The sequence below is a fragment of the Syngnathus leptorhynchus genome, chromosome 13, assembly GCF_054491065.1.
Source record: "Syngnathus leptorhynchus isolate UIUO chromosome 13, UIUO_Slep, whole genome shotgun sequence".
Lineage (NCBI taxonomy): Eukaryota > Metazoa > Chordata > Actinopteri > Syngnathiformes > Syngnathidae > Syngnathus > Syngnathus leptorhynchus.
Genome location: NC_141207.1, coordinates 11107493 through 11125762, shown reverse-complemented (window position 1 = coordinate 11125762; position 18270 = coordinate 11107493). Strand labels below are relative to the sequence as shown.

The window sequence follows — 18270 nt, the reverse complement described above, 5'->3', positions numbered from 1 at the left end:
CCTGAGTGTTGTTAGTCACCTAAATGTTGAACAGAGGCTGTGATCTACCGAAGTCAAATTCCTTGTTTGGCACGCTCAAATATGGCGAATAAAAATTCTTGAACAACAACCCCCGCAGCAGCAACAACAACAACAACAACAACAACAACAACTCCAACCCCCGCAACAACAACAACAACTCCAACCCCCGCAACAACAACAACAACTCCAACCCCCGCAACAACAACAACAACAACTCCAACCCCCGCAACAACAACAACAACTCCACCCCCCGCAACAACAACAACAACAACTCCAACCCCCGCAACAACAACAACAACTCCAAACCCAACCCCCGCAACAACAACAACAACTCCAAACCCAACCCCCGCAACAACAACAACTCCAACCCCCGCAACAACAACAACAACAACAACAACTCCAACCCCCGCAACAACAACAACAACTCCAACCCCCGCAACAACAACAACAACTCCAACCCCCGCAACAACAACAACAACTCCAACCCCCGCAACAACAACAACAACTCCAACTCCCGCAACAACAACAACTCCAACCCTCGCAACAGCAACAACAACAACAACTCCAACCCCCGCAACAACAACAACAACAACTCCAACCCCGCAACAACAACAACTCCAACCCCCGCAACAACAACAACAACAACTCCAACCCCCGCAACAACAACAACTCCAACCCCCGCAACAACAACAACTCCAACCCCCGCAACAACAACAACTCCAACCCCCGCAACAACAACAACAACAACAACAACAACTCCAACCCCCGCAACAACAGCACCTAGGCCTTAGCACCTAGGCCTTAGCACCTAGGCCATGTTGGGGCGTGCCAAACAAGGAATTTGACTTCGGTACATCACAGTCTCTGTTCAACATTTAGGTGACTAACAACACTCAGGACATGTGAAAATGACAAATGACAATATTCTCAGCCATCCCCTGATCTTAAACTCCCATGAGGGCAAGGAAAAACTCAAAACTCCGACGAGGGGAAATGAGAAACCTTGAGAAGAGACCACAGATGGGAGGGTCCCTCTCTTCCAGGATGACCAGGCTGCAATGGATGCAGAGAAGACACATAGTACAAACAGTTTACAACCACAATACTTAATAGGACGTATTAAACTTTATTTTAAATTAATTAATTAATTTGTTAATTAAGTCGTTTTAATTATGATTTTGTATAAATAGTAGGTAAACAGAAAATCTACTTTCATCTATTTTTGTTCCCAGGAAAATTTGGATTTGCTGCCATTCCAAAGTGAATGAAGGAATGAAGTCATTTAAATTATGATTTTGTTTAAATACTAGGTATTGACACAAAAACTACGGCACAAAATGGGCAGGCTTTACTTGTTTGAAAAGGAATGGGAAGAAGACTTAATTTATTTGATGGGAACAAGTAAGACTTATTTAATTTATTTCATCTATTTTTGTTCTCAAGCAAATTTGGATTTGCTGCCATTCCAAATTTCCTAAGTGAATGAAGGAATGACTTGAGACCTGGTAGGACATATTAATGAAAGAGACTTCTTCGCCAACGTCCAACCATTGTAGCTCCTGGTGATTGATGCGAGCCTCCAATTGATTTGTATATTTATTCTTCTTACAGTGGAAAACACAGCCATCAAACACCGTGGAACCTAAAGGAATAAAATAGAAGATTAGCATTTAGCCTCAACCAACATTCACAGATACAACTACGTTTCAGCTAGGGTTAGCTACACAGCTACACATTGCTATTGCTAAGTGAACGCTAGCTACATCGACAACTTTAGTCAAATTACACAAAAGTAAATCTCTTTAAACATAACGAGTTGTATTTACCGTGTACGCTCTAGACGTTCCAGTTGCAAGCAGAAAATATAGATATTTCTATTGATAATCGTCGTGTTTGTATCCGCGGGTTTGAATCTTGGCGGGAGTTCCGCCTATTGACGTCATTTCCGGGGCACATGACTGCGACGTAATATTATCCAAAAGGGTAAATTAGACTTAAATAAAGTTCTTCTTTAATCAACGCAATCATTTACAGCCGTTGACCAGGGAAAATCGTCGAAATTCGGGCATTTGAGGCTGGCAGCAGATGCCGAATTCGATGCCCCCCCAACACACAAACACACACACTGGCGCACTCACTCGCTCGCTTTTCAGGGCTACAAAAGTACTTCTTTTTAAAAACAATGAGTTGTATTTACCGTGTACGCTCTAGACGGTCCAGCTGCAAGCAGAAAATAAAACATTTCTCTTGTTAATCGTCGTGTTACTAACCGCTCAGTGTCCCTTGGCGCCATTACTTACTCCCCGTTGAAAGCCGCGCCCACGGATTTGAATCTCCTCCTCTTCTTCTTCCTCTTCTTCTTCTTCTTCCTCCTCTTCTTCTTCTTCTTCTTCTGGATTTGAATCTCAGCGGAAGTTCCGCCTATTTACGTAATTTCCGCGGCACATGACTGCGACGTAACATTATCTAAAACGGTAAATTAGAGTTAAATTAAATGTTCTTTTTTAATCAACGCAATCATTTACAACCGTTGACCAAGAAAAAATCGTCGAAATTTGGCGTCTGTGACGACAGTTGCGGCCATGTCCGCGTCACATGACTGCGACGTGGCAACGTCATATAGCAACCACTGTTTTGTTTAGTAGACTTATAGTAATTATGCATTGGCAAAATTGTGCACTGGTTAGCCAGTCCACCTCTGAAACATTATGTTGCAGTTTCAAGGCCCGTCTTCGCACTTTGTTTTTCTCCCTTGTCTGTATGTATATACCTTAATATTCGAAAAGCGAATCCACTTCCTGGTTCAGTGTTGCGAGCTACGCCCACCTATTTGAATTTCGGCGGAAGTTCTGCCTACTGACGTAATTTCCCGCCACGACTGCGACGTGCAAGACGTCATATAGAAAGCGTTGTTTTGTTTAGGCCTGCATTTATAAAAATGTAAGAGTGGGCGGCCGGTGCACTGTGGACGAAAACAGCCACGGCACCGTCAGGGGTTTTAGGACCGTGAGAGCCCCAGAAATGGGAGGTCCGTGCCTCCCGCTGCTCCTTCCAGAGGTTTCAATACTCACAACCTAACCAGCCAGTGCCTCCTCCCAGGTTCCCTCACAATCACAGTCCCCGACACCGCTCGTACGTCCACAGAAGCCAACAGGGACAACCTTGTCAGTCCAGTGTCGGAAAGGGCCGAAAAACAAATTGACATAGTGACTCCCAAGTGACTTTTTTATTATTATGATGATCTTAATTTTATGCCAAAACAGCATCGCAAAAGTGTTGCTATGGAGCCTTGCGCTGGATTTACGGTACAATGAATTTAAGGATGTGTCATCACTGATTGCAAAGCTTGTTCACATATTTCCAGCAAGACATTATTTTCTCCATTTGTACCTACTGAGTGAAGTCCCAAGCAACAGCAACCAGTAGTGTGAAAATGTTTTGCCAATAATCGTTCCAGGAAATGCATCTAACTTCATTAATAGAGGTTGAAAATGATCCTTTTAATTTTATTAAGAAAATAAACCATCATGCACACATTGTGTTAAAATCTACTTATTCTTCAGGTCGGCCAGATCGCTGTCGACATATCCTTGGTTTCAGTCCTGCTGCAACAGACCCCGCCCGCCACCCTTTCGATTGAATGACTATAAAGCATTGATGCTCAAAGTGCAGCGATACATTTTTTCATTGTTCTGTTAATTTATTTTCACGATTCTTGAAAATACAAGAAGAAAAGCTTCTTTAGAATTCCATTGTGCATATTGCATACGCTTCCTTAAATGTTTTTGTCTTCATCTAAAAAAACAAACAAACAAACAAACAAACAAACAAACCAAACCAATGTATTCATACATGCCAAAATTGCTTTGAATTGGGAATCTGCCCTGTAGTAGTCTACAATGCACTGAATATCTATTCCAATGTCACTCAGCCTCAAGCAGACTGTAACACATTTAGATTATACAGTTCAATCTTTTGCTGTGAGTAAAAATGCTGAAAAATATATTGTAATGGTTCTGTCTAATTCTCCTAATCTAGGTCTCTTGTACTTCTCCATTTGGGGGATTTTTGTCTTCCAAAAAAGTATCCCTCGATAATACCGTTACTATGACCAGTGGTTCGGCGTCAGCCGCCGACAAGAGTATTTCGAGATTTTCAAACAGGACTGCGGCGTGAGTTAGGAGAGTCCTGCTTGTTTGAGTGGATGGATACCCTGGACTATACTCGGGTGGTGGAATGCGAGTGTGGGTGGGGAAGAGTGTTATTTTGTTGGGTGCTGGGAAAGGTGCTGAAAGATTGGAGGGAGGTAAGACGTCCAATAGTACTCGGGATCATGGTAATGGTGTTTGGTGTCATGAGAGGGATGTCATCTGGTGAGCGCCTCAAGGCCAGAGTATAGTCTGGCGGGCAGGTAGTCCTTAGTAACATGTCGCGAGGATTTAGCGGATCACCCTGCATCCGCCTGCAGTCTTGGTCCAGGTCTGTGTGTTGCTTCATCTGAAGAGACATGATCTCTTCTTCCTGTGTATGAGCGAGGTCGTTGGTTGCACTCTGTTGCGGGCTGCAGCCTTTGTGGATGTCGTGCCGGTGCTTGTCCTTCTTGTAGTAGAGCGCTGCAAAAGCCAGGATGTTGAGGAAGAGCAGAGACGCTCCCACAGCGATAGTGACTGACAACTCGGTGGAATAGTCACGCTGGTCCACTAAATGCGGTTGCTTGTGGATGTTCTGGATCTCAGTTGGGAGGGGAGTTGGATTGGGGTTCTTTGTCACTAGAACCTTTGGCTTTGGGGTGCGGTTGCTTGCGCCCGATGGGGAAATCTAAAGAAACCATACAAGAGCAATGTGTTAGTACATCATTGACAGATGGAACTAGGCTCCGATCTTTAGAAAAGTCACATCGTTATAAGGGTTAGGGTTAGGCGGAACCAACCTATTTTTTTAAAGGAACAGTAAATTCAAAAAGTAATGATTATTTTGCTAAGTGTGATGTGTGTGTGCCGGGTTACACCTATTTTCACAAACGTTAAGACCAACTAAATAGATGTTTTTTCAAGCAGTGTGTTGCTATGGCAACCAACAGTGTTGGACAAAATAAAACGCTTTTTTTGGATTTGTTTTATCGTGATCATCTTCAATATATAGATAATGTTTCATTGAAAATGAGCATTAAATGAGTAAGACCAAATTTGAAAAAAGTTCCCACCTTGGTGGTAGTGGGAATAAGCTGAGTGGCATCATTAAGGCTGTGCAAATGAGGAACCAGCTCCAACCATAAATTAACCTGGGGAGAACAGAGAAGAAAGTTATGATCTATCCAAACAAAATTGTCTGTCCGTCTGTCTGTCTGTCTGTCTGTCTGTCTCTGTCTGCCTGTCTTTTTCCATCCGTCTGATTTCTGATCCATCTGTCCATCCGTCCGTCTATCTACTCAGGCTTTCAAGGACCCGGCGACTCCTGTTATACATCATGGACTTGTACCGGAAGCATAAGTCACGTACCTTGTTGGCACGATAGTGCTCTTTGACTCGGGGCTTGAGGCCTATGTGCAGGTACAGCTGGTCTTTCTGGTTGTAGCGTGTCCATGCTACTTCTTCAAAGCGGTTGGGCTTTGTGTGGATGAATTTGGTGTCCTGTGGTACAGGCTGGTTTGGGTCACTAAAAAATGGTCACCACAAACAAATTGTAACTGAGAGTGAAGTAGCGCAACAATAACGCGTTTGTGGGACCCTACCCGGTTTTGGCAAAGTTTGTCCAATAAGTCATCATCACGGCACTGAGCATGACATCATTCTTGGAGAAATTGCAGGGAAACAGCTCGGTCGGGCCGATCATCGGGAGGCCAAACACGTAGGGGATCTCATCTCCGTGAGATGCGTCAGCCCAGGGTGGCACCTAATGAGCAACAGAAGTCACTGGCTCAGTGTTTCCATCCGTCTTTAACCATTAGGACAAACAAACGCACACAATCATGCAAAATAAAGAGAGCAACAATGACAATTGCTACAATGCACTTTGGAGGTTGTGTAAAGCATACAAAATACAATGATTTGCAACCGCTTTTCAACCTGCCTTTCATTTAAGATATTTCATCGAGAAAGGGATGAGCTTGATTTTTGCAGATATTGCTCAGGAAACAAGGATGCCAGAGACTCACCTGTTCTGTCTGACAATGATGATAGAATGCATAGAAGTAAGTCGGAGAGCCAAAGCTAGAGTGCAGGTCAGCTGTGGCCACAGCGGGTGCCACCCACTGGTGATCAGTGAACAGGGCCAGCAAGGTCTTCCTGCGCGTCTCCGGGTTATGCCTATCGGCCCAATCCGTGTACATGAACTTGATGGTCTCTCGGAGTATGTCTTTACCCTCTGGATAGCCATAGAGGTCATCCACAAAGCTTGACACAGCATAGTCAAAGTCATTGGCCTGAACACCATTTTCATTGTCCACCATCAGCTCCACAAATTTAAGACCCTCACCCTGGTTCACTCCCAGCATAATGTCATAGTTAAGGAATTCACCTGCAAATCAAACACAGAGAACCGCTTGCATCGCGAGAGATCGAGCCCGCCCGAGATGTTTTCTTGTACCTTGCTCCATGAGTATCTGAGGGTCATCGGGGATTACGTCGCCATCGATAACGGGTCCGAAGGCAATGTGGTACCGTGCTGGCTGGATGTCTTGATCTACCAACTCTTTATAATGCTTTCTCTGAAGACACGTGACCAGCTCCACCGTGTCCTCCAGATTACATCCGACTTTCTGGCCCAGCGTTCTGGCATACTTAGCTGGCTGGAAGCTAACGGCCCAGCTTGAGAGCGCCGTGCCGCTCTGGGTGATAGCCCTTTGAAACAGACCTAAGTAGGTTCCAACCAGAGAAAGGAAAGAAGGGGAGAAATTAGCACAACAATGAAATAGCATGTGACAGACAGACAGTCTTATATGTATACATTTTACCTTTTGTCGAGTTGCTCCAGCGGTTGCCCTCCGAGTAATGAGAAAGTGTGAGAAGGTTGACGCAAGAGGCTCCAGCCCCTGACCCAAACACAGTTATACGCAATGGATCACCGCCAAAGGCTGCAATATTCTCACTGGTCCAGCGAAGAGCTTGGATTTGGTCCAGCAGACCATAATTCCCCTTGGCTGCCTGGTCACCAGTACTCAGGAAACCTGCAGGGGAATACAAATGCTCATGATCACAATCAATTGAACTGTTTCAGGAAGAAGAAAAATAAATACATAGGCGGTATAGAAAAGGGCTTGAATGATAATACTTTGTGCGTCTGATACATTCAAGGTCCAGGCTGCATTTTATTCGCAACTGACGATTTTTGTGTGCGTCGTCCTTACCGAGAACACCCAAGCGGTAATTGACCGTTACGACAATCACATTCCCGTAGCTGGCCAGGACGCTGCCATCAAATAGGTTGCCAGTTCCTTCCATGTATGAGCCACCATGGATGAAAACCATCACTGGCTTGGGACTTCCGCTCTCCCGTATGTCTAAAGATAGGGCAGAAAAAGGAAGAGAAACTGGCCATCTTAGATTTCAAATTGATGCTGGGACAGACCCAAAGAATCAACACCACTTCGAGGGTGCCTTATAATACCATTTTATACAAATGAACTTTCAGTTGACTCATGCACCATGTACAGCAAGCAAGGTTTTCATGGGCTCCCCCATCTTGTTTCAATAACGGCGTTACCAAAAATAGTTCCAAATTGAAATTGTTACTCCTAGTAAAGATGCGCCAAAACCCCAGGGCCATTGGAGACTCATGACTTCACTTTTAGAATTGATTGCGGTTAATTGCACTAACATTCATGCATTGTTAAACTTTGTTTACAAGTAGATTTTGTTCAGAAACATGCTGATGGTAGCGACTGCCAACAATTACCCTTGCCAACATCAATACTATAATCACAATTAAATAATACACAAAAACGCAAGCGCATCTATGCAAGTGTTAACAGCCATCCGCCGCCATACACAATGACAAATCGGGCATGTCGGAGGGGTTTGGTTTGACATGTATCCTTGCCGGCTTCCCACTCTTCTTGTCAGAGAGCAACAGTTTGCGCCTGTGACGTCTATTTGCATTCATTTCTTTACTCATGAGTTTGTTTGAAGCCTTGGTCGGTGGCACTCTGGTTCCATAATTGCTCCGCATTGAAAAATAAAGTTCAAATCCCACAACATGATCAACTTGAGCACGTGCTATAAAGGGCCCTGGCAATGTTGGAGTACTGCTGCGTCGGGATACTGGCAATTTGGAATTGGAATTTTTCCTCTCTTTCCAAACGTGATGAATCACCAAGCTTTGTCGAAAAGTCACAACCATTGAGATGAATCAAAGTCTGGAGGCAATGCTGACAAACGTTCAGGTGGACTGGTCGAACGAGCTCGGTGCTCTGGTTGCCACCAAATGCTACATTAAAAACAAAAGGTTGTCGTGTAAAAATCTTCAGGCTGTGACTATTTGCATACATTTGAAGTTTGGGATGTTTCAGAGCTTGTATAGGAGTTGCGATTCATTCCCTCTTTTGCAAAAAAAGGGAACTAACGATGCAACAACCGCAAACAATGGCTCACTCCCATTACATAGTACATTGAAAAGTCATACTTTTCTGTTTCCTGATGCGTCCCAGATGGTGCGGCCCAAGCCACAAGACAATCGGATGAACCCGGCCTTTAGGTGCAAAAATATGATGCCTGTACAAAATTGGATATTTCAAATCCAAGACTGGTCATACGGCTGAAATGGACTTTTTTTTTTGTATATCTCATGTGCCTGCCACGCACGCCACTAAGACTCAGCAAACAGCCACGTAGCAGCCCATCTCCCTCTTTGCTTGACTCCAGTCGTGTCTGATACGTTCTAGGACGTCCAGACTGCATCTTATCCGCAAGCGACAATTTTGGCCCCCGGAATAAGTCAAGGCTCAATGAAACGAAGGAATCTTCTCGTATTACCGTGATACTACGAGTGACAGAAAGTCAGCTAAAGAACCCAGAACCAAGTTTCGAGCGACTAACCTCGTTGGCATCACATTTTGCCTTTTGGTTTGCTTTACAGGACTTTTTTTTCCTTGTCCTTGTCAACCTCTGAACTAGAAAGTGTCTTTTTCCAGAATGGTTGCTCCCAGACCTAATTTAACACGGATTCCTTGTCAATCAGTCTGGTCCAAAACATGAGAAAGCGAAGCAAATGTAGTGCCTTCCTTTCAATGCGTGTTCTTTGGCAGGGAAATTATGATTTTCTTACCGAGCACAAGCGAGAATGCACAAAAAAGGAGGTAGGCTCGCTCTTTGGTTTCCTAACAACCTCCGATGCGAGACAACATTCTATGGGACTTGTCGCAATGTGGAACAATTCGGTCCAAATTCTCCCATCAATATCAGCTTTTCCACTGGACCCAATAAGTGTTCCAAATTTGAGGCGTTATTGAGAATAATGGGTTTCAAAATGGTGAGACTTTAGGGGGAAAAAAAAGAAATAGAAAAAGAAGAAATCTTATAAAACCAATAAGGACCTCAGCAGTCGCTGCTTGGGCTCGAGTTGGAATAAAGAATAGGAATAACGTGTGAAAGCCACAGCCTTCACACAATAATAAAGAATAATGTGAAGGATTAGAGAGATTGAATAATGTGAAGGATGAGAGAGAGAGAGAGAGAGAGAGAGAGAGAGAGAGAGAGAGAGAGAGAGAGAGAGAGAGAGAGAGAGAGAGAGAGAGAGAGAGAGAGAGAGAGAGAGAGAGAGAGAGAGAGAGAGAGAGAGAGAGAGAGAGAGAGAGAGAGAGAGAGAGAGAGAGAGAGAGAGAGAGAGAGAGAGAGAGAGAGAGAGAGAGAGAGAGAGAGAGAGAGAGAGAGAGAGAGAGAGAGAGAGAGAGAGAGAGAGAGAGAGAGAGAGAGAGAGTTAATGATGTTTTAACTGAAACAATAATGTATGGCATGCAAAATGTGTTTTGAGCTGAGTTTTGTGAGTAATATTTACTTTTTTTATTTAAAATGTCAGCTGCAACATCAAAAAACAAAATGACAGAAAGAACAAACCCAGACACAGCGTCAAAAGATAAAACAGTAGACATTTAAAAAAGCTGAAAAATGGAGTCAAATATATTTGGTCAAAAAACATTTAAAAAAAAAAAAAAAAGTTGTAGCGAAAAATGACAAAAAATTCAAACAAAAAAAATATTAAAACTAAGTCAAGTTTTGTTTGTTTTTCATATTCATGCAAATCAATCATTTTCTCAGTAAATGGAAAATACCTTCATCTGTTGCGTGGTCACTATCACTTAAATCATCAGAGTGTTTCTTTGTAAGGGGACCTATAAGACCAAGAACAAGGAAGGAGGAAAACAGGTTTGTCAAAAACACATATAGCATCAAAAAGACGCTCTTTGGATTAGACTGTGATTTAAATGCTTTTGTAGCCTCTACATAGTGTGTGTGTGTGTGTGTGTGTGTGTGTGTGTGTGTGTGTGTGTGTGTGTGTGTGTGTCTGTCTGTCTGTCTGTGTGTGTGTGTGTGTGTGTGTGTGTGTCTGTCTGTGTGTGTGTCTGTGTGTGTGTGTGTGTGTGTGTGTATATATATGTTTGTGTGTGTATATATATGTATAGTATGGATTATTCATGCACCACTATTTTGTTATGTGTGATATATACACACATATGTATACAGATATATACACACACATTACAAAATAGTAGTGCATGACTAATCAGTTGAATACAGCAGGAAGAGAAGACTTTAAATAAAGTGTGCTTTGTAAATGAAAGCAAAAAAGTTGAAGCACATCAGCAAAGCAATGTGCACTCTTCAAAAATGCAATAGAAAGAGAGTGAAATAAAAGAAAAAGCTGACTCGAAAATACAGCAGAGGTAACGAGCAGAAATCAAATATTTTTCTAACCAGGATGCCAGCAGTGTCACCAGGAGTCATTTTCCCCATAACCACCGAGCTTTGCTTTGGGATGGACAAACTACACAACTTAATGCTATCATACTCTACTTCCATCTCGAACGTGCCAACGTCTACGTATACTTTGACATTAACGTGCTGAAAACATGAATTGCCACCACCCCCCAGAGAACTGGGTGTCGATGAATTCGCAAATTCATGGACAGCCTGACCTGTAATAGGCCGCCGCCGGAGTCATTGTAAAAGACTACAGACTGAGAAGAGCAGATAGTATTTTGAAGGTCATTTCTTTCCAACGAGATATGAGAGGAATGGGGATTAGCAACACCTAACTCTCCCCACACTTACGGAGTTTCAATCAATTCAGTTTGAACGCAACTCTCCACTGGCTGTGAGCGCAGGTCACCTTACAGTGTCATCATAGTTGCACGTTTGGAACAAGGGTCAAAATGGCTCAAGATTTCAAGGAGCAACTTACTATCAAGAAGACACGTGCAAGCTAACCTGTCTGTCCGGACTATTTATGGCTCAATCGCTATTTTGCAACAATATTGTGCAAATCACCCACCCGGATTCGACGCTACCTTCCAAAACTATTTTTAGTTACAACAAACTGGCAGCAATGTGTCTACTTCATAGTACATTTTCAAATCAAGGAGCACAATGATTAGGTAGGTGTGTATTTTGACCATTTTGATGCAGATTCCCCAACTCCATAAGGTTGAATGCGATAAAAGTGCATCAAGCGATGTGTATTGATTCGACTTGACTTGACATGATGAGGGACGCCACAGTGGGCGTCATTCATAGGCAGCTAGTTTTCCTCAGGCAGGCAGGCAAAATAAAACTCTTTCAGCAATGGCTCAGATATCGGGTGGGGCGTGATCACAGAACCCTCCGACGTTTCATTGCAAATAGTCAACAGGGTCGCAGGAAACGTGTTATGGAGAAAAAATGAACAAGCAGAGATTTGACCACTTAACCCAAAGCGCGCTCCCATTTTTGTGAAGCATTGGATTTTCTCCTTGTGATGCCTTTCACTCATCTGAGTGAGCTCCTGCACAGAATACATGTACGGGGTCTGTTGACAGTGCTTTTCATAGGCCTTTTGCTCTGGCTTGACCTCAGGGTTGGCTCGCTCTCTCGCCCTGTCTGTCTGTCTGTCTTCCGTTCAATATTTCTTTATTCTTACATTGTGCATGTGCATATAATATAATACATACCTCCTTTCCTACATATTTTCTTGCCCGGTTTTCTTGCACATTCCTTGGATATTCTTTTGACTGTAAAATGAATAGAGCACTAAAAAATAACATGTGGTCCCTGGACTCACATTGCAGAAGTGTTGGCATGCACACGCACTCGGACGACCGCACGAATACACACACACACACACACACACACACACACACACACACACACACACACACACACACACACACACACACAGACAGACAAACGGATTTAATGAAACTGTAATATAAAAATAAATGGAGAGAAAAGGAATAACACCACTTATTAAATCCCGGGTCAGTTCTCATGTAACCTTGTTTGAAATACAAGCATTGTTAGAAGGCTATAAGTGCCTCTAAACAGTAGAAAGATGGTAAAGTAGGGCAAATATTTTAGAGAGGCGAATACTGGAAGAACTATTTAAGATGCATATGAGGCTTAACAATTAGACACACGGCGATATACCGCTTTTTAGAACGATAGAATTTGATGTCATTTTGTTACGATATTTCAATATTCCGTCATGACAATGACTTTTCTGTCAATTTGTCTGTACTAATTAAAGGTAACTCCAAATAGACAATGTCATATTTTTCACTGGATTCCATTTCGAAAGCATTACAGCTTTACTGGTTCCATCCATCCATTTTCTGAACCGCTTTTTCCTCATTCTCGTTGCACAAATATAAAACATGTCAATCATGCAGAATGCTGCTGTTTTTGTTTTTACGTTGAACCAATGTATACATCGTTAAAGACTTTCAGTAAGCAAGATCTAGTGGACTTCAATTCATTTAGAAGAATTGACCTGCTTGTCACTAACACAACTTTGAGTCACGGTTTGTTAGAAAGAAGGGGAAAAAACGGTGATATAAATGTGAATGTTTAAATATGACACACAACTGACAACACAAATACACGTATACCGCATGGATTAACGTCCTCAAAACTTTCTAAAGAAAATGTATTGCGCCACACAATGCATTATGGGAATTAAGTGGTGGGGGCATAAATGCAGTGTTCGATAGAATTTCCATTTGGATATCCGGATAGCAAATATGCTTCAGCCCTAATTGAGACTGCAGATAGGTGGCTCAGTATTACTGTCAAATAAAGCAATCAAATCAAAGATATTGTTGATGATGGTGAAATAAATTTCACTGAATGTTTTTTCCACACACACACATATACACACGCGCGCGCGCGCACACACGCACACGGTTACATACATGCTTATTGAACATGCTCAGGGTCATGCGATATAGAGGGAGAGACACAGAAAGAAAACTGTACTCGCACGGTTCCTATAACACACCGAGTGTGAACTCTTAAGAAGATTGCAGACTCATTGGACTGACACCCTAACCAATTATTTTTCCTATCCCAATCCACTGACTCACCATCTTCTGTGGGCACATAGATGTTAAGGTAGAGGCAGTCCTCACTCTGGTCCTGGACGTACGATGACACCACATCAATACTGTTGGTGAACCACACCGGCAGCATGACATCAGGAAGGCGGCCCTCCACAATGTTCTGGGGGCACACCGGGGCAAAGCGCGTTGCATTGCGGATATCCGGCCACGCCGCTAACGTCTCCGGTGGCTGAAAGCGGCGCTCGCCTGTCGGCGGGGCCGCAAACGGGACGCCCAGAAACTGTACCACTGGGCCCAAGATCTCATTGTTCAAGTCCTTCTTGATTCCACGGAGCTTGCCGTTGGTGGTGGTGACCACTGGGTCGTGTTCAGACATTTTCTCAGCATTCACAGCACACATGTGCATTAGCAGGACAGCCAGCCATTGAAAGCACCATTTACTAGTACTCGTGCGATGCTTCGTACCGACGTACCGCATTTTCTTGCTGCACATAGAAAAAGGCTGAAGTAAGAGATGTCCGGTCCGTAGATGCTGCCTCAACGTAGCCATGGTTCTGTTTCTTTCCTTTTTTTTCTTTTCTTTCCTGTGAATTTCAATATAGTCCAAATAGTAAAATGTTGTCCTTCCTTTGCTATTTTTGGGCAAGATGACAGATGACAATCCAGAATACCAAAACAGATTGTTTAATCCAGCCCCTGCAAAAAAAAAAAAAAAAAGAAAAAAAAGGGGATTTGCAACAATTAGTACCCACATGAAAATAAAAGGTGGGGGAGAGGGGGTTCATACAGTTTTTTGTTTTTTTTTTGGTCAGAACCAGATTTATAATTCATAATGAAAATGACAAAGGTTGAATCCCATCACAATTGTTACATGACTCATTACAAAGACATACAGATTGTATGATTGGCCACACAACAGTCATATAAATGTGAAGAGAATTTCAAATGGTTTCTTGGAAAACAATTTTGAAAGCAACACCTGTGCAGTTTTGATGAAACGCAAACGGTTATCAAGGAATAAATGAATTTGGTGAATATCCTATCGTAGATTGTGGTGAAAAGTAAACATGGGCATATCAGCGGAAAGAACATTCATGAGAAATGGTGAGGCTAGGTGGATGGGAGGAGGGAGGGAAGGCTGAAGACAGCACTGAGTAGATGTTTTCCTTGAGGGGGGAGCTATGTAGATCAGAGCCCCAGGGACTGACTGCATGAACCGATATAGCCTAGCCACTATCTCCAGAAAGAACACCAAGGCAAGGCAGTACTATACATATAATGAATAAACAAATTAAAAATGAAATTCAATGACAAAAGCAGATAGGGACATCAAACAACTTACTTCATTACTACCTACACAAGGTTATATTTGGAGCAGAGTAAAATAGTTCAGTGGGTGCTTATATTTTCAGACTTGATTTGGGTCAAAAATATGAACATTTGGACTGTTGTCGGAGAACTGCCAGTCTTCTTCCTAACCAAGAATTTTGAAGGACCTTTACCGGTGTAGAGCTTTCATTACTGATCATCTTAACCAATTCAGTTCCGTCTCGAGTGAAAAGTGTCATTCATTAAATCCATTAAAAACATGATTTGCGCATTTAATACGTACACACACAACCTCAAATACCCTCTTGCTAAGTCAAGAATCTTTCTGAAAACGATAGCTGCACAACTGAGCCCCCAATGGCTGGAACTATCAAAAGCTTGCGCACACATGAAAAAAAAATAAAAATAAAAATAAATTCTTCGTCAAGAGATAGCAATCAGTTTTGGGAACGATCTGGATGGATGGATGGATGGATGGATGGATGGATGGATGGATGGATGGATGGATGGATGGATATAGAGAGAGAGCGAGAGCATTGAGTGTTACACAATTAAGAGATTATCTATTACGTTTGAGAGAGAAATTGCAGCCACACAGTCGAAAGGGGACAAGCGTCAGAACGGTGTTGGATGTGTGATTTTTAAAATGTCATAGGGACGAATTGGATCCCGAGCGATTTATAGAAATCAGTCTATTGTTTGCGCAAACTGAGACGATGTCGATGTAAATGTGCCTGGTCTGTCAGCCGTCTGGAAGGGATTTTCTTAAGAAGCACGACGATTGTTTCTCCACCGTATTCATTTCCACTCAGAAGAACGACATGACGACATGAACCATATACACACACACACGTATTTGAATTTGGCCGCCCGGCCCATTCCCCCAGCATCCTATGTCGTGCCATTAACACGTTCAAATCACTGCATAGGCTGACTGTGTCAACTCATAGATCCTGACATGCCATATTATCCAATTTCTGACGAGAGAATTTGACAAACATGTTCATTTACCATGATTTTAAGAGTCTCCAGTCTGCTGCTTCATCCATAACAGTCCTCGGTGCACTGCGTATCGCTGGAAAATGGAGTCTTTTTTTTTTGGTCGACATGGCCCGTACGAAATGCATGGAATAAGTGCTAGAAATAAAAGACCTCAAAATAATGGATTCAAATCATGACACTGACGAACAAAAAAGGGGGGACTCCACTTCACGCCCCCCCCCCCTCCAAAAAAAACAGTGGGTAATCGCAGGTGTTTCAGTGATTCACGTCGATATTACGAATTGCTTTCTACGACGAGCATGCAGTCACAACGCACTCGCACAGAGAGAGGGCTAGACGCACAAACCGTCTACTTCAGAAATGGCGGCGATGCTGGAAAAATGAACGGGATTCCACCACCGCCCGCTCCTCCCGATACAGGCTGCATTTGAATATATATATATATATTTGAAAAAATCTCCTCTTTCTCATCTTCATACAGCTTTAATGCGCGCAGCGGTTGGGGGTGGGGGGTGACCTACCTCGCAAAAGCTATACAAAAGCTATTCTGTCTACACACGCGCACACGGGAGCGTGCGCGCACATATTAAATATAAATATATCTACCAATCTACATACTGTATATTTTTCCGCAACGACAGTTCAGTGATCCTGTTTAAAAAAAAGAACAGCATCAGTTGCATTCATTATTGCATCCATTATTAGATCATTACTTTTATTGTCGTAGTTGTTTGCCATTATTATTATTATTGTTATTATTACCATATGCGAAAACCACGACAGTTTGGCTATCGCGCCTTTTGATGACCCAGTAAAGGAGCAGGAGTCAAACCTTTATTAAAATATTGGAAAAATATAACTTTACGGCCGTGTCTATTCACACCCTGGTAATGTGCACTTCATTTTAGCCTTACTAAAAGTGCTGGGTCAAAAACAACCTCATTTTTTGGGTTCGGTTGCGCAAAACAACCCAGGAAATTGGATCAAATTGGCCCAAATTTCTGGATCGGTTCAATTTTTAAGCCAGCAAATTTAAGGGCGCAATATTGTTTTTTTAATGAATTTACTACACGGCCAATCAGCGATGAAGTTTAGGCAGCGATTTCTGTCTTGACCAATGAGAAGAGCTGTACTATTGGGTCTTGACCAATGAGAAGATATAAGCATAATCTTTCTATCAGCGTAGCGCGGGGGGGCGCATGCACGTTTATTTGTGGCATCCTATTGTAATATATTCTCTTTTTCAATAAACATTTTCCCAATATCTTTGTATTCAGGGGATTCTTTTTAAAATTCAAAATATAAGCCATTTATTGGCCTTTTTTGCGTCAAAGTGGGAGGGCAGGTGACAACTCACTCCACAACAAGCGGCCATTTGGCAGACGTGAGCAACAACTCCAAAAATTAGGCTTCAGGCTGTTTATTGACACACTCAGCTGAAAGGTACTGTCAAACAAAAACAGAGAATTTTTAGCAACCACATAGCCTCTGCTTGTTGAATGCGAATACATATAAAAGGGGAAACAACAGTAATGCTAATACATATAAAAGGGGAAACAACAGTAACAATTAGCATTTCAGTGGCAGTTTTGTTACACTTTAAGTGCAGATAGTTGAACGTTAAGGGTGCGACAGATATTAAAAGCATCTAACAACAGTCACACAGGCCACGTACTTCTCAGAAGGCCAAAAGTCAATTGACTCATTTATTTATTTTTTGTGTGTATTCAGTGAGGTTATGTTCTGCAACCCAAGCCTCTTTTGCCCAAATTGATGGAGGAAGACATACTACAAAGGTAGGTGCCCAGGCATCATATGATCCCAGCTTTTTTTTTTTTTTTTTCCCACCCCAACATTTGAATTCCCTCTTCAGCATTACAGCACAAGCTTGACCTCCGAGTGATAACGACTTTTTGGTAGTCAAACCTCTGACTCTATAGCCTTTGATTATTGTACGTATATTATGTCCACAGTCTCCAGCCGTTCGCATTGTCATCGAACCCCAGTCAACAAGTGAATATCACCTGCAGGTACCCCAGGGCTCAAATGATGAGTAATAAAGTTCTTCCAAATCAACAACTTCAAATCTACTTCCTTTATTGTATTACCAATACTGAAAATTAAGAAGATAAAAATACATGGTACTTGAATGAATTAAACCTCCATATTTAGGACTAAGACAAGGTTTCAAGGGCACTCAGACATGCCTTTACGCAGAGGTTCCTCTAATGATACGAGCCATAAACGACTGCAACCTGAACGCTTCTGAAATCCACAATTGTCACCAATGTTTTTGAGTTGAGGCAAGGGTTAATTTGGGCATCTGAAAAAGAGGCCAACTTGAGATCGTCTGCGTTGGGAACACTAAGACTTGAAGAAATATGCGGAATAAA

General features: G+C 42.5%; 1 protein-coding gene and 1 long non-coding RNA gene across 2 annotated transcripts; both read right to left on the bottom strand.

Annotated features, from left to right (window-relative positions):
- Window positions 1–1076: 1076 nt before the first annotated feature.
- Window positions 1077–2555, bottom strand: LOC147047743 (uncharacterized). Its single transcript, XR_015067905.1, has 3 exons — window positions 2322–2555; window positions 2219–2241; window positions 1077–1663 (listed from the first exon to the last, which is right to left on the bottom strand). It is a non-coding gene; the product is annotated as an uncharacterized LOC147047743 (long non-coding RNA).
- A 1120-nt stretch (window positions 2556–3675) lies between these two features.
- Window positions 3676–16132, bottom strand: nlgn1 (neuroligin 1). Its single transcript, XM_085927494.1, has 11 exons — window positions 15887–16132; window positions 13571–14242; window positions 10286–10345; window positions 7367–7519; window positions 6974–7186; window positions 6607–6873; window positions 6176–6537; window positions 5753–5913; window positions 5520–5676; window positions 5225–5302; window positions 3676–4839 (listed from the first exon to the last, which is right to left on the bottom strand). Exons 2-11 carry the CDS (start codon window positions 14094–14096, stop codon window positions 4240–4242), a joined length of 2577 nt encoding a protein of 858 aa, XP_085783620.1. The 5' UTR covers window positions 14097–14242; window positions 15887–16132; the 3' UTR covers window positions 3676–4239.
- Between the last annotated feature and the right edge of the window lie 2138 nt (window positions 16133–18270).